At 39.6% G+C, this 15,620-nt stretch overlaps 1 protein-coding gene across 1 annotated transcript in view; it reads left to right on the top strand.

Moving 5' to 3' along the window:
- EGF (epidermal growth factor) overlaps positions 1 to 15,620 on the top strand; it is a 57,718-nt gene that overhangs the window by 1,458 nt on the left and 40,640 nt on the right. Inside the window, exons 2-5 of the mRNA XM_059471348.1 lie at positions 8,134 to 8,265; positions 11,677 to 11,876; positions 12,854 to 13,035; positions 14,351 to 14,581. Of these exons, the coding sequence (XP_059327331.1) occupies positions 8,134 to 8,265; positions 11,677 to 11,876; positions 12,854 to 13,035; positions 14,351 to 14,581 (745 nt within the window). The remainder of the gene's footprint in view (positions 1 to 8,133; positions 8,266 to 11,676; positions 11,877 to 12,853; positions 13,036 to 14,350; positions 14,582 to 15,620) is intronic.

The raw sequence follows: 15,620 nt of genomic DNA, 5'->3' as shown, positions 1-15,620 counted from the left end.
CAGGTGCTTCCTCTGTGCTTTCTGCCAAGAAATATCATCTCGTAAGCACAAAATAGAAGCCTGCATGTTAAATGCTGTCAAAGTGAGGGGGGAGGAGCTGGGAATTTTTTTGTGTACAAATGTAAACCTGACTGAAGGTTTATGTGAGAGCCGAACACACCTGGAGTGCTCCTACCCTGATGCTTCAGTTCAAAGGAAAAGCACACTTCTGAAATTAATCTCCATATTGCTACCTCCTACTATGTTTGCTTCATGTTGAAAAGCACTCTCAAAGTGCACAGACTGAACTCCCTTTAGGCAAACTTAAACCAGAGGGTGTCCCTGTAGGAATCATCTTCCCTCTTTTTGCTGATGGTGGCCATTTGGTCCATGGGACCAGCCTAGGCCTGGGTCTCTGTGAGTTCAGGCTGAGATACATGCAGTGGGTGTGCCGTATCCTTAGCAGCTGTTGCTGTTTACACAGCCTTTCCTATAGATCCATACCATTTGCTAGCATGTACTTAGCTTCCAAGAGCTCTTTAGGATGTCCATTAGCTATGGCTTCTGCATTACTGGGTTTCCCAGTTAAGAGCTTGTGTATAATGGGAGAATCCTACTGAGATGAAGGGAATTGCTTGGCTACTGTTCAATGAGTTAAAAACCCCGCTCTAAATATTAATATGCAAAAGGCTGCAAAGGCTTTTTTTTCCCCAGTGGACATATTTTGCACATTGATGCATATTGGTCTTCCATTAATGAAGACATAACCAGCTCTGCATAAAGTCTCTTCTGTTGAAAATTAGTTGCTGTATGAGTGAAGAACTCTGGATAAAGCACTGAAACAGATTGGCTGGTAGGTCAGCAAACTCTTCAAGAAATATCAGCAGAAGAGTTGATGTTACTGTGACATACTCTGAGCAATTCCATGTGACACAGAGCAAGTGAAAAATGAGAAGCATTACAGCAATTTTTCAATTACAGGCCACTGGATTGCAGGGGATTGAGCAAAGGTGAAATTTTGACATGAAATGTAAGACTGCAGGATGCTTTGGTGTTAGGGATTTCCCTTTCTCTTTCCTCTGTGTCCTGGACACACGACTGGTGCTGTGAGCATAGGACCGGACGTGTGATATTCTAGTTCAGTAATGATGTGAGACAGAGGGTGCAGTGGAAGCAAGTGGCAGGAAGCTGGAGGCAGGCTTTGAAGGCAATACTGGGGATAAAAGTGGTGAGTGGGAGATGTGATTCATACCACTGCACTGTGAACAATGACATCAAGCTGAATCGTGGCTTGGCCACCATTCTTGGCGAGCTGTAATAGATACACCGATTGCAAAATGTTCTTCATCCTCTGAGGCTGTGGTGGCAACCTGCCCACCATAAGGGTTCCCCTGAATTGAGAAGGTGTCTGCTCTTTGTTAGTGAGCTGCTACAAGTGATATTTGCAGGAATGTGTTTAGGCTGTTCTAGATCTGGATTCCACACTGAGGCTGAAGACGAAGGTCTGGGTCATCTTCTTACATTGCTAAATAGCTCACTCCTTAATTAGTTCCTTTGATTTCTATAGATATTCAAAGATCAAAGACTTCCTCATCCTGTGGAAATATAATGAAATCTAACCCTAAATGTCTCACATAATTTTATACAGTTATTTTAAGAGGGATTATTTGAATCCTGACTTGTTATGGCAAGAGAGAAGGGACTTTTCTGAGGCACTGTTAGTCCCAAAACAGCAAAGCTTATAGGAAAGAAAGTTTGGGAGAAGAGATCACAAGGTCAGAGCTAAACTAGTCTGATGAATGAATGCATCAATATATTGACAAGTTATGGTAGAATTGGAAGCACTTCTGCAATTTTTGACATGCCATCTTGAATTAATAGCTTATTTTAAGATGCTGTGAGGATTGTGGATCAGTCACGTTTAATAACTCATGTTTTGTAGACTCCAGTAGAATCATAGAACCTTCTACCTCTGAAAAAAAATAGTCTGGCCTACAGAGGAGCTATTATTGCTACAAAGAAAAAACCACATGCATAGCTGGTCTCAGGAGGGCTTTGATTTGTAACATATTTGACAATGTAAGCACAACAGGGTAAGTACCAGAGGATGGGCCTACGCCCGCTGGAACCAGTTGCCTTGTGCCCTCCTGAAACACCACGTTAACAACAGTATTTTTTATTCTCTCATGGTGCATAGATGCTTTCCCTACTCAAGACTGAAAAAGTTTTCCTTGTTTGTCTGAAGAAGGCCCTAGAGCAGCCTCTTGCATTATCAATTTTAGAGTAGATATTAATGTCTGTTAGTCTTGGGCTACCCTAGGTAAATATATTATATTCTGGATTAGTCTTGGGCTACCCTGGGTAAATATATTATATTCTGGATACTGCAAGACTGGAAGTGTACTTTGGTTTCAGGGCTGACTTTAAATATTGTGTAAGTTTGAAAAATGAAGAAAGATAATAATTTTTAAGATACCAAACAGTATTGTAAAAAAATCTTGGAAGAAGGAAAACAAGACCCATATTATTGAAGTTTTGACTGATCATAGGTTCTTAAACTCAGCACATTTCTACCAAATTCTGACATTAACTGCTGAGCCCTTGTCACTTCTACAGGGCTAACATGCTGCTCATTCCTACAGAGCTACAGCCTGCAATTAGAAGGTGACAACTGCAGCTATGTAGGTCACCTCTTTTGGTCACATGCTTCCTTCTGTGTGTGAAGCTTTACTCTTTTCTTTCTTCCTGTTCACCTCTCTCCTACCACTGAGATGAGGAACATAAAGTTATTAGTTTTTGTTTTATATCTTTAAATTCCCCTTAATTATCTAAATCCTGTCTTCACTTTACTCAATACTTCTGAAGACATGCTGTTAAAACTTCTTGTGTGTATTCTGAGAAATATGAAATGCCAAAACCTTTTTAACTCTCTTTCTTTGCAAGCATCTCATAAGGAGCAGTAAGAGCCAATGAAATGGGGAACTGCTCCCTACCCCTGTCATGACAGGGATAAACCTGATAAGCTGCCTGTGCTTCCCTCTGTATTTCAGATGAGCTGCAGTGGAGGTGTGTTTTTGACTTGTTTTCAGTAGCTGTCTTCCAGCTAGCTTACTTCTTATTATACTGATGTGGGAAAAGGAGCTTGTAAATATTTTTAAAATAGTAGCCAGTAATTCTCAAACATGGGTCTGAACCACAGACCAATTCATGAGGAGATTCACATTCAGTTGGATCCAGCTGAATGTGGAGAAATACTATCCTCAGCTATGAGAACTTGGTTCAAAATAGAAAGGAGGCAAATATGTTACAAGAAAAGACAAAAATGGCATCACCCATCATGTGATGCCTAATACTAAAGAGGTCTAAGGGGCAGACTCCTGAGCCATTAACTAATATTAAAAAACTCATTGTAAAATAGTAGTTACTAATTTTGTATTCTGTTCTAAAATAAACCTGACTACTTTTTAGTATCTAATTTGAAATCTGATTGTAAAGGGAGCTGGATGACAGTATTTGATGATGCTTCATGGCCTCCATCTTTGATAGGCAAGCCAGCAATAATATGTTGGAAGTTGCATGATCCAGGAAGTAGAGGTTTGTTTTGTAGCTACTAATTTACTCATAGACTTTATTTCATATAAAATTGATTTCAAGGGTGGAATTTTTTTCCATTCTAGTGAGCAAACACTTAAGATCGGAGTCCAGAAAGGGGAAAAAATAGAGATGCTGTTGTTCCTGGGGATCTTTTTGTCCTTTCTCTACAAGATGTCTGCAACTCTTTTCTAAATTTTATTTAAATTATAAATTTGATTTGATTTTATACTTGATAAATCATCTGTTCTCACTTGGTGTCATAACTGTGACATTATCATCTCTGGCCTGGAAGACACCAGGAGTTGTAACGCCCTCATTGTGTTCATATTGTATTTCTAACCACGGTACATGAGCATTTCACAACCTCTACCCTCTCAAAATTTGAGTGATCAGGTTGTGTTTTAGGCCTCATTTAAAATTGGAGATAAAATATATTGAACTGTGCATCATCTGTTTCATTTTGAGCTGCTGATAGCTGGAGTGTCTTCCATTTCCAGCTATCTTCTGTTCTTTGGGCTAGATGCTTTAAACACAATAGATAAAAGTGATGGGTTTCTTTCTTTGTCACCCAGATGAAATTTCATGTTCAGCCTTGTTGAAAAGCTGAACAGCTGATTGAATTAATCATGAGTCCAACTCACCAGGAGCTAGATTTGCATGAGGTTATTTGAGTGTATGTATCTGCACGTATACTTTATGTATATAATGTATGTATTTGGGGCCATAATGAAATTCAAGTTCTGGCTCACTGTGGTTTCTCTGTGTCCCTGCCAGGCATACTAATGCTTCAACCTTCTGCAAGCAGAGCCTTTCTCAGGACTCTCAATAAAGTAGTATATTTGTATGCAAAGTCTTTGAGAGCTGCCAACATCGTGATGACATGATTCATCGTTTTTGCTGATTCTCAAGGCATTTTTTGCATAAAGAAGTCTTTGAGAACTAAGCAGAACCTCATTCTTCCTTTCAGGGCTGGCTGTCAGGGCACTGCAGACAGCTTTTGTGTTCACTAAGCCGATTTCTTTCACAGGGTAAAGTTCCCACTGGGGGATGTGGTTGCCAGGACACGTAAAACAGCTTCAACAGGATGCAACTCCATGCTTTCCTCTGGCACTAAAACTGCAGATGAAGGCACTGCTAGTTACACCTGATGGATGGTTTTCTGATTGAGTTCTCCTAAACCTTAGAAACCAGATTTTTTTGGTTTATTTTACTTTGGGGTTGGTGGTTTGATTGCTTGATTGGTTGGTTCGATTTGGGTTTTTTGCCTGGATTTTTTTTTTGTGCTTTAAGCAATGAAGAGAGGGTGTTAAGCATAGGATCCTCTTCTGTTGTTAAAGCCATAAAAGCCAAACATTGGCAGTGCTGTGGCCTGTTTCACAATGACAGTGTCTCTTGGCTCTTCCTGCTCACCACTGGAAGGGCACTGTCCAGTGGTTGAGCTGCCTGTGGCCCTGGGCCCCTGCTCTGTTATTGGGAAATTCTCCTTCCTCGAGAGCCAGTCTTCAGCTGGAACCACGGCTTGCTTTTCAGTATGTGTGGGATTTGCTTTTACTGTGTGAATTTTGGTGGTGATGAAAACGGGCAGGCTGATAACCCTGAAATCTTCTCTTAAAGTGCTTTTACTGAGAAAAGAGTGTAAATTCCTGCAGCCTGACCAATCAGTGCTCTCATTCTTGGACAGTCAGTTTCGTACACTCATATAAACCTGGAGAATCCCCCCTGGAAATAAAGTGTCATTGTCCTTTTATCTTGGTCTGTTGCTCAGTAACCTGTGTTTGGTAAAGCATGTCTTCCCAGTCTGACCTTGACTTTAGAATAAACTGCCTTCAGAGTTTTCCCTGGTAACTAGTTCCCTTAGTGATTCACCCTTCCTGTTAAAATGTGAATTTAATGTCCGAATTTAAATTCCCTGGCTTTAGTTCTCAGCTATCACTGCTTGTTAAATTGTTCCTGAAAAAGATTATAGTGTCTTTTAGAAAATCTGCTGCATTTTCTTTGGGAAGGTATTAATTTGTGGCGCTTAATCCTTCTTCCAAGCTTCTTTCTGAAAATTTAAGCATTCTGAGCTCTTGAATTTCTCATAGAAAGAAAGGCATTTTCTTTACCTTCAAATCAGGCTTTCTATCCTTGTTGTATACACTTTCTAATTTTTCATGATCCTTTAACAACCTTTATCTGAGAAATACAAACAGCATGCCAATATAGTCTGACCACTGCCATATAAAAAAAGCATTTTTTGTCCTCACAGTCATTAATTTCTCCTGTGTTTATTTGTGTTGTGATTTGAATTTTCTTGTCAGCTTTCTGTCCATTATGAACACAAATCCTTCTCAGTGAAAGCAGTCTTTCAAGTCTAATCTATAGGCCAGGCCTATTTCTTTTAACTCTCAATTAATGTACTCTTTATTGTGATTGAATAATAGCTCATCTGTGCTTCACACTGCTTTATCAAAAAACCTCCCTCTTTAGCACTCCTATATCTACACGGTTGCCTTTTTCACCCATACTTGTGATTTCCACAGAGAAATAACTTCAGGCTCATTTAGCAAGCTATTACTGTCATAAAAGTATATTGACAGACATAAACTACATTATCAACACATTCTCACACGTGCTGTGGTGCTGGTGGCTGGATCATGTCAGGTGCCCAGCTTAGTCAACCAGTTTCTTGATTTGATAACCAGTGCATCAGGGAGGGAGTGGCAAACAGTGTTCATGTCTACCTCTGACAGCAGCTGGACAAGGAGCTGAGCTCATCACAGCCCTTCCCCTTGGGCCACCAAAGAGCCCTTTGGTGTCACTGGCATCCAGGCAGTGTTTGCCAGGAGTATCTAGTTTTAGTGGTGACCTGGAGCCCATGGTGTCTGTAGAACATTAACACACTTCTAAGCTCATCAAACCTTCCTAGAGGGGATTTCGAAGAGTTTCTCTTTTAATGCCGTGGAGAATGGAATGTACAATCCTAGTACATGTGGGAAAATATGTTCCTGAAAGCTGATTGTTTGGAGAAAATTGTGGGTTGGAATTAGAGTACTTTATGAAATTACATTGCTGAAAACACTTCTGCTTTATCTTTGTAATCTAACAAGAATCAGTTGCATGTGCTCTGATTACATTTCATACATTGTCAAATTACTTCAGCTGCTATTTGGAGCATGAACTTGTGGGAAAACTCTGTAAACAATATGGAAGCCTTCCCTAGTTGGTACAGACACATTAGGCAGCTGAAAAGCATTGACATTATTTTTGAACACCTTTGGTACCTGGGCACAGATGAAACCCCTCGGAACACTTATTTCTAAGCATAGTTTCTTAAAGCAGTTTGGAAGAGTGGTTTGCAGAGCCACGGGATATGAGAGATCTGCTTGCTTGGATCTCCCTGAGTTGCTGGGAAAGTTTCTTTCAGAGACTTTTGTGAGTTGGTTAAATTGCTGTTCCTCGTAGTCAAGGCGTTGTTCTTTAAACTAAGGGAATTCTCACATAACACACACAGACCTAGTTTGTTGTGAATCCAAATCCTTTAGTGACTTATTTAAATGTATCTCTTTAAAACAAAATATGTTTATTCCTTCATTCCTGCATGTGCTGAGTCACATGGGCAAGAAAAAAGCTACTCCTTAGAGCAACCATCACACAGTAGTTGAAGAAGGAAAATATACAGGAAATATATCAGCATATTGGACGGTCAGATGTTAAGTACCTTGGGAAGTTAATATCAGATGTGTTTGTTTTCAGCAGGAACAAAAATTTATCCCAATTTCGTGGGACAATTATCCATGGTACTGCAAATTTCTTTCCCCCTTAGTATAAACTACAGTCCTCAGTGGTAGACTTTTTTTTTAAACAGATTCCTTTGTTTAGGGCTTAATTAATAGTCACTTCCTCAAGCCCTGACAAAACACCATAAATACTTCAAATGTCTTTCAATTCCTAAACCTTCTAGCCTAACCTACCAGTTAAAAGCCTAGTTTCTAATGAATTTGCTCAGTGCCTTGATTTGGGCTTGTTTCTGTCAGAATACAGTGGGAGACTTTAAGTGCTTTGTATGTCTGTTTGAGATTTGACTCAAACAAAAATGAGCTCAATGATGACCTCAGTGCTGTGACAATCTGTTTTCTGCTTTGCTGTTTTGCAAAGTCTGTTTATTTGTTGGCAAAATTATTACTGTTGAAAAAGGGATAAAGACAGAAGCAAGCAGCTGCAAGTTGCATTTGCATAGCAAATAATAACACAAATCAAGACAAGTCTGTTCCCTGTGTTTGAGCAATTAGAGGCCAGTGCCCAGACACTAGGGAAAAGGGTAATTTTCCTAGGCAATCAAAAAAACTCAAAATAAAAACCCAGCACCCTGCAAAACCACTGTGAATGTGACAATGATAAATTACGCCCCCAACCCCCTATAATTCTGAAACTAACGCATGAAGGAAAACATAGCCACCCTCATTTAATTTTTACATTTTGTGACAATTTATTATTGGGTAAGTTTATCAAATTTTATTCTTGTTCTTTGCTGCCTTTGCTAGGTGAATTTTCCTGATCTTTTTCAAATACCAATTTCAGATATTGATGAGTGCCTTGAAGGTGGTTTGGGAACTTGTGGCCAAACCTGTATCAATATTCCAGGGTCGTACATCTGCTCCTGTTTGCCTGGCTACTCCTTGGGTATTGACAAGCAGTCTTGCTATGCAAACGGTAAGGACATTTTCTTTTTTGATAACTGAAAAAGGGCTTTGGAGATTCAGTTAGCATTCCTTTTCAAAGTGAACCAGGCCTGCTGGTCCCTACTTGTCAGCGGCTGGGGTTCTCTGGTTTGCTGACAAAAATCCTGCTACTGTGTGGGTAAGAGGCAAGGCCAAAAATGCCACAGAAGAATGATGGTGAAGAATGTAAACTATAGTGATAGAAAGATGAATGAACATATGAAAACAAACCACTAAATTTAACAATTACTTCCTATTTGCCCTCTCTGCCAGTTTAAAACTGTAAACTCTCTTATCCCATCCTTACTTCCAAGAAGACATGGCAGTACACAATATTCCGCTACCTCGGCTGCTTTTGGTCTGTTGGCCTTGGTGTCTTCCCAGTATGTTTAGGTTCTAGGGACAGTGCTGTAATATCAGAAGCAGGATGCCCTTATTTTTGCTTTCATCCATTGGTTTTCATGCATTAAAACACAAGTGCCACTCTGAGTTATTTCTCTCCCTTCCTCTGACATGAATGTATAAATTGATTTTTAAATGGGGGAGATGCATTTAATTTTAAAAGTTTTTAGCTCTTCTATGAGGAAAATATTCACAGTTACAGCCTTTGATTAAGCCTCATTTTGTCCTCAACTGATACTACCCAGGGAAAAGAAAAAGAGTTGGATTTTATTGGTTAGCTAAATCCTATATTGCATCTAGAGTGTGAGGTGAAAGTGCTCTGAAGTTCATCTCTTACCTCTCCACTTTGACTTCCTGAATGCTTGGCTTTGGTGCCGGCCTGGGATACACCATAGCTCCCTTCTGATCCAGGAACTAAACTTTTCTATTTTTTGGCTAGTATTTATCTTGCTGATGCAGAGGTGGGATTTGACAAGGCAGGTTTCTGACCTGAGAAGTGGGACCTGTACTTGAGTCCCTATGTGTGTAGATTTTGGGACCATGAACATAACCAAAATTATTCTGTAGAGCTCCCAAACTGTCATCAACACAATTATTTTAGAATAGAGGCCCTATAATCATCAGAGTTATCAGCAACATGTAACTCACAAAACCCAAACTGGATTTTTTGTGGTCCTGCCTAAACATCTGTAGTTCTTCTGCAAACTCTGCACTCCTGAACTGAAGTGAAAACCAACTTGTTTTTTCCCAGTGATATTTGTGCACAGGTATCCTTCAAAGAACAATCTTTCCTTCATATTGGAATACTTAAACTTTTAAACATGTTGTTACTAACATTCATAGTAACTGCAGGAAGTGACAGATAGAGCTCCTGTGATGGATAAGGAGCCCTTAAGTCAGATATAAACCCTTCTGTGGGGGATACACCAGCTGAAATACCCTCATGTTATAAAGGCAGGAAGGTCTTTGGTGCAGATATGGTTTACTTGGTAATTAAACCCCTGGTAAATCTGAGTGGTGCCTCTGTAGCAAAAGTTGGCTTTGTTCATCTCTTGTTCCATTTAGAGCCCTCATTCACAGGTACCTGGTAGGGAATTCAGAGAGTGGAAAGGAGAAAACCAAAGTGTGTAAATATTCTTGGTCAACTAATTGGCAAGACTGCAGGCAGTAGCTGTCAAATCCCTTAGATAAATCAGCCTGGCCACTCTTCAATATTCATTTAGCACTCACATGAAGCAAGTTCATTGTTCAAATATGGGGTTGCTCAGTTCAAGTAGCAGCAGGAAAAGGGAGTAATTAAAATCCTGTAAGCAGCTGTTATAATTAGGTGATAGCTTTAAAATTTGAGATACAAAATATTCTGCTAACATGGAAACAGTGTACTGACCATCTTCCCTGTGAATGAGACAAAATTACATCTTGGGTGCTTGTCAGAACTTTCTTCACTTGGAAAAATCAAAATTTGTCTCATTCCTCTGCTTTGAAAGGAGAATTAAACAACCTTGCAACTATGAAGGTGAAGCATCTGTCTCAATTTTGTAGAAGAGATTTTTGTTGAGATTAAAGCCTCGGTTTTCATTCTAATAGTAAAGATATTTAGTTAAAAAAAGACGTGAACCTTGTCAATAAAACCAATTTAATTTTCAAAGGTATATGTGTAAGGAAACTGGTGGTAGTGCATCTTTGATGGCATCTATTCCCAACTAATGGAATTGTGGAATAATTCAGCAATTGATTACACAGGTTTGAAAGCTGTCATTCTGTTGGATCTGTATCAATAACTGCATTTTAAAGTCAGCTGGGTTGAGGACTACTTGTATGCCAGGATCTGTTGTTTCAGGCAACCATGTTCTAAAATTCCATCATTATCAACACAATGGGATTTATGTTTTGTACGTTTTTTTCAGTTTAAAATTAAATTAAATAATAGACTCGATGCCCGCAATTAAATATTTTTATATAAACAAACAAAAAAGCAAACAATACACCCATGTTTATTTTCAAAATGAAAGTTAAAATGTGTTGGTTACGTAAGAACTGCTTTCCTATATGCACCTGATAGACAGCCTAAATGAAAACCCTTGTGGTTTGGAGAGGTAGTTAGGGCTCCTTGAACAATTTTAATTGTAGTTAAGGTTCCTTGTGCAATCTTAATCATGCTCTACAGTGATACCCTAAAAATAACCAAGAAGGCTTAATAAAACTGGATCAACCCCAATTATTTTATCATACTAATTGTACTTCCATACTTGTCACCTTGTTTTAAGGTTGCATCAAGGCTATTGGGATCATCCTAGCTGCTCATCACTTTCAACCTTAATTGGTTTTCTGGAGTATGGGGCATAATTGGAGCACCTTTCATTTTAACGTATGTTATGTAAGAGTACTGTTATACTCTTACCATTTGCTCATTGAAAATAAGAGATTTTTGTCTGGAAGAAGTTGTTGCTTTTGAGCTGTCGGAGTTTTAAGTACAGGTCTTTTGCTTTCCTTCAGCCTGCTGCAGCACAAGAAACCTCCCAAGTCTCCAGTTTCTTCCTTTTTCCTGTCTTGGGATCTTCAATTTCCCTTTTTGGATAGTTAAAGGAAGGTTCCAGGCTACCTCTCTGTGATAAATTCTTGCCATAGCACAATAGTTTGAAGTGATCTTCAACTTGGAGGCACATCCATGGCAAACTTCTTTCAAACTCAGCTGGCAAGCATGCAGTTGTTGTTTTGACTTCTGATTGGGCTGTGGTTGTTTGGGATAAGTGGTAATTTCATTGTCATTTCAGTTTCCTAACTCAGATTTTTGCCATAATTTTCAGCATCAAATGTGAAAGGACCATTCCATTTATATATAACTGGTTTTCTGTGATACACCTCAAAAGTTGCTATTAAGAAATGAGACACCTAAATCTTGAACTTTCTCTTTGCCTAGTATGTAACTGATGAGAATTCAATGCAACAAAAATGCAATGATTATCAATTAAATGGTCTCATTTTGTTTTCTCCACACCAGACCCAGCACCATTCCTGCTTTTTAGCCACGGAAATGCCATCTTTAGAATTGACACTGAAGGGACAAATCATGAAAGATTGGTTTCTGATACTGGTCCATCAACACTTATGGATTTTCATTATATAGAAGAGAAAGTGTATTGGGTAGACTCTGAAAGGCGACTACTTCAAAGAATTAATCTAAATGGCACAAAACGAGAGGTAAAGTAATCAGTTCTTTGGAATTCTCACAGTTAATGTGTAAATCTCTCTGTGGAAATCACCTGCTCCTTGGGTACAGTTCTGCCTTTACTGTTCACCAATTAGCACTTTACTTTTGCTCTTGTAATGGTTCTGACCCTGAGCCAGGCTATTTTACTGGCATTCACATTCAGGACATACAGTATTTTCTGTGGATCAGGTGAATGCAGGAGAGGATTGAGTTAAAAATGCAGGAGAGGAAATTCAAACAAATTAATGCTGTCTAGACTTTATGTTTCTATCAGTTATAGATTATTCTCTGGCATTACAATATTGTCTTCAAGATTATTGTAACACAAGCTGACAAAAATGCTATGAGAAGAATGTGCTTGGATTCCTACTCATTTCTTCTCAAACCTTTTATTGGTTTCTATGGTTGCATAAATGCCATTAGCACTTTATTCTTTGTTTGGAAAAAAACCTGTGTATTTCATTGCATCTGGCTAATTAGGGAGGGCAGACAGGCTGTTCTGGCAGAACTTTATTGCTGTGAGATTGTTCTTTTCTTTGAGAGAGATTGCCAGTATCATTTACCTCTGTGGAGTTTTCACTCATGTATTTTCACTGATTTTAAGGGATCAGGGTCCAGCAGCAGTGTGTTAGGAGACTTCCATCTGTAACAGCACAGGCCTGGGTGCTGCATGGTGTGCCAAATGCAAAACTGTAGCTAAATATTAATCCAGTATATATCCTGTGCAGAACAGTTTCTCCTTTTGCAGGAAGTCACTCAGTTCAGAGGAGGTATGTGTAAGCACAAAAACCAAATGAAAGTGATGAAAGAAAAAGAAAGAGAAACAGCTATAGGTCTGAAAGAAAATAAAGTAGGCAAAGGAACGAATGGGAAAGTTTCAGCTGGGTCTTCTATTCCTTGTAACAAATGCCAAGTTTAGAGTAGTCATTAGGAATCCTCTTGTCAACTCATTTTTTCTTGTTTACAGAGACTATGTTACATAGACAAAGGCATTTCAGGATTTGCTATTGACTGGATAAATCAAGACATTCTCTGGGCCAACAGACAGAAAGGAACCATAGAAGCAACTGACATGAATGGGAAGAAACGCCGAGTTCTTCTGAGAGCTGTTGGTCGTCCCACAAGGATCACCATTGATGCTGAGCAAAGGTAATTTTATAGGGATCAGTAATTTCATTGCAATGGACCCCAAATATGTAAAGTACTATGGTTGTGGTTTCATGGAATCATAGAAATGTGTTAGAAGAGACATTAAAGGTCATCTAGTTACAACCCACTCACCAGGGACAGGGACACCTTCCACAAGACCAGGTTGCACAAAGTCCCATCTGATCTGCCTTGAACAGATCCAGGGGTGGGGCATCTTCAACTTCTCTGGGCAACCTATTCCTGTGCCTCACCACCCTCACAGTAAAGAATTTCTTCTTTATATCCAATCTCAATCTACCCTCTTTCAGCAAAGTTTATGGGTAGGAAAGCAGTATTGGGAAGCAAAGGGAATGATGCCTGAAAATGCTGGGAGTCACTCGTGCTCCAGACTCAGCACACTTAGAATATATAGTATGTTTTCTGAAAAAAAAAGTCAAAACTGATAGTTTGCTGCTGTTTCCCTCGTTTCTTTATCAGTGTCTCCAAATATTGGTTCTGAATTCACTGCTGCTGCTTAGCATCACTAGCACTTTGGCCTTCACAGAGATGCTCCTTTCAGCTTCAAGTAATTTACATGGAGAGCCATGCTCACATGAGAGGCCTGGCTCCTCAAGGGTTACCAGTATAAATCATCACAGTGGTGTCTCCATGCTGATTTTCCCTTACACAAAAACTTCTCGCATTAAAGTTGCAAAAAAAAAAAAAAAGAAAAAACCAACTTGAGAAGAATTTGAAATGTTTCTATTTTGTTTAGCAAGAGCATATATTTGTTGCCACTTTTGATTTGCATTAAAGCTGCTCAAGGTGTGTGTAACTATTTTAATATTAAGATTCTTGTGTCCATTCCTAACACATTTGTACATAAACCAATTTTCTGATAATAGTAGAATTGCTAATACTCTTTGGAATCTTGGCATCTCAGTGGGATTTCGGGCCTGGACATCAGACCTGCCTTTCCTCAAATTCGCAGGAGCTCCCCATAGATTTGAGAAGTAATTCCAGTTTCCTTGACTGCATGTCTGAACAAAGTAGAGAGACAGACAAAAGTGCCTTGTGATTAAGCTGGGCTGATTCCTCCTTGACCTACTTGAGGGAAATTGCTACTACCTCTAGTAATACTAGTTTTTAGTACCTCTAGCAGTACTCGTAGCTCTAGTACCATACAGAGAAACTCTGTATACAGGAGCAACTAAATAACTTTATAAAGAGTGTGTAGCTGTGATGTGATTTTGAAAATGTAGGGTTTGTTTGTTGTGGAGTTTTTTGTTTTGTTTTGTTTTGTTTTGTTTTTTAAACATGCCTCTCTTGCCTGCAGGCTGTTATTTTTGTCTTCAGATGGTACAGTTTCCAGCATATACCGAGCATCTCTCAGTGGAAGTGATATGATAAATATTTTGAAAACTACAGAAAAAATAAAGGCCATCTCACTAGATTTGGTTGACACAAGGCTCTACTGGATCCAACATGACCACGGAAAAGAGATTTCCCACATTAGATCATGTGACTATGATGGTGGAGCTGTTCGTTTCCTCAGAAATTCTGTCCGGTGAGTTTTCCTCAGCTTGTCAGAAATAAAACATTCATTTCAGGGATGCAATTAAGATCTCTCCCTCATCCTCCCTTTTACTGGGTCAGTCCACAACATGAGGAGTATAAAGTGTAATGCAAATGGCCTGTGACTGTAAATGTAACATTAATGATAGGAAAATGAAAAAAATGTCGCTGTTATGAGAATAATAATTGCCACTCAGCACTCTCTAACTTCCAAGATTTCAGCTAATGATAACTAATTAATCCTTAGAAATCCTCTCTGAGTGTTTATTAGCGGCCTTTTTCTCCAGAGAGAGGAGCTGAAAGGAGAGATTAAATGATTTATCCAAGGTCACAGTGGGTGAGCTCAGGTGTCTGAGCCGTGCTCAGGAGACTGAACTCCATCCTCCTCTAAGCCTGTTGTCCTCCTTAGCTGCAGCCTGGGGAGGCTTGGCCCTGAGCTCAGGCTCTCCAGAAGCATCAGCAGATGTGGAGAAAACCGTGCTGTGCAGGAGCATTGTCCTGCCCCAGTGCCAGTGCTGGGCACAGTGAGGGGGCTCTTAGGCCCACGTCCTTCTGGTCCTCGTGCTGCGCAGGGGTGCAGGTGCCTGGTGGCCACGGGGCCAGCGAGGGGATCAGGAAAAGGCTGTCACCACTGAGTCTTTCACTATGGTTGGGTCTCCATGTGCGGAAAAGGGATTTCCGACAGTAGAGAAAAATTCAGTTTTGCTGGTCTGCTTATTTAAATATGTGGTCCACCATTTTCATATGAGGAACACAAAGTTGGCTTCTCCCTCCCATGCCAGCAGTCAGTTTGGGTTTTTTCTTACTTTTTCCCCCTTTCTCCCTTGTGTTAGTTGTTGTTCACTGGGGTATTAATTTAGCCTGGATGATCTGGATTCAGCATTCTGGATCTGGATTCTCTTTTCCACCTGGAATATGTTTTCCTGGAAAGCAGAAGACAAAAATACCTTTTTCAGTATTTTTTCTGATTTCTCTCTTATTTAAAACTTGACCCTTTTGTGATTTCTGCTAGCTGCTGTAACTGTGGTCAG

Source organism: Ammospiza nelsoni, chromosome 4, assembly GCF_027579445.1.
Source record: "Ammospiza nelsoni isolate bAmmNel1 chromosome 4, bAmmNel1.pri, whole genome shotgun sequence".
Taxonomy (NCBI): domain Eukaryota; kingdom Metazoa; phylum Chordata; class Aves; order Passeriformes; family Passerellidae; genus Ammospiza; species Ammospiza nelsoni.
This window is presented reverse-complemented; position numbering and strand designations above follow the sequence as displayed.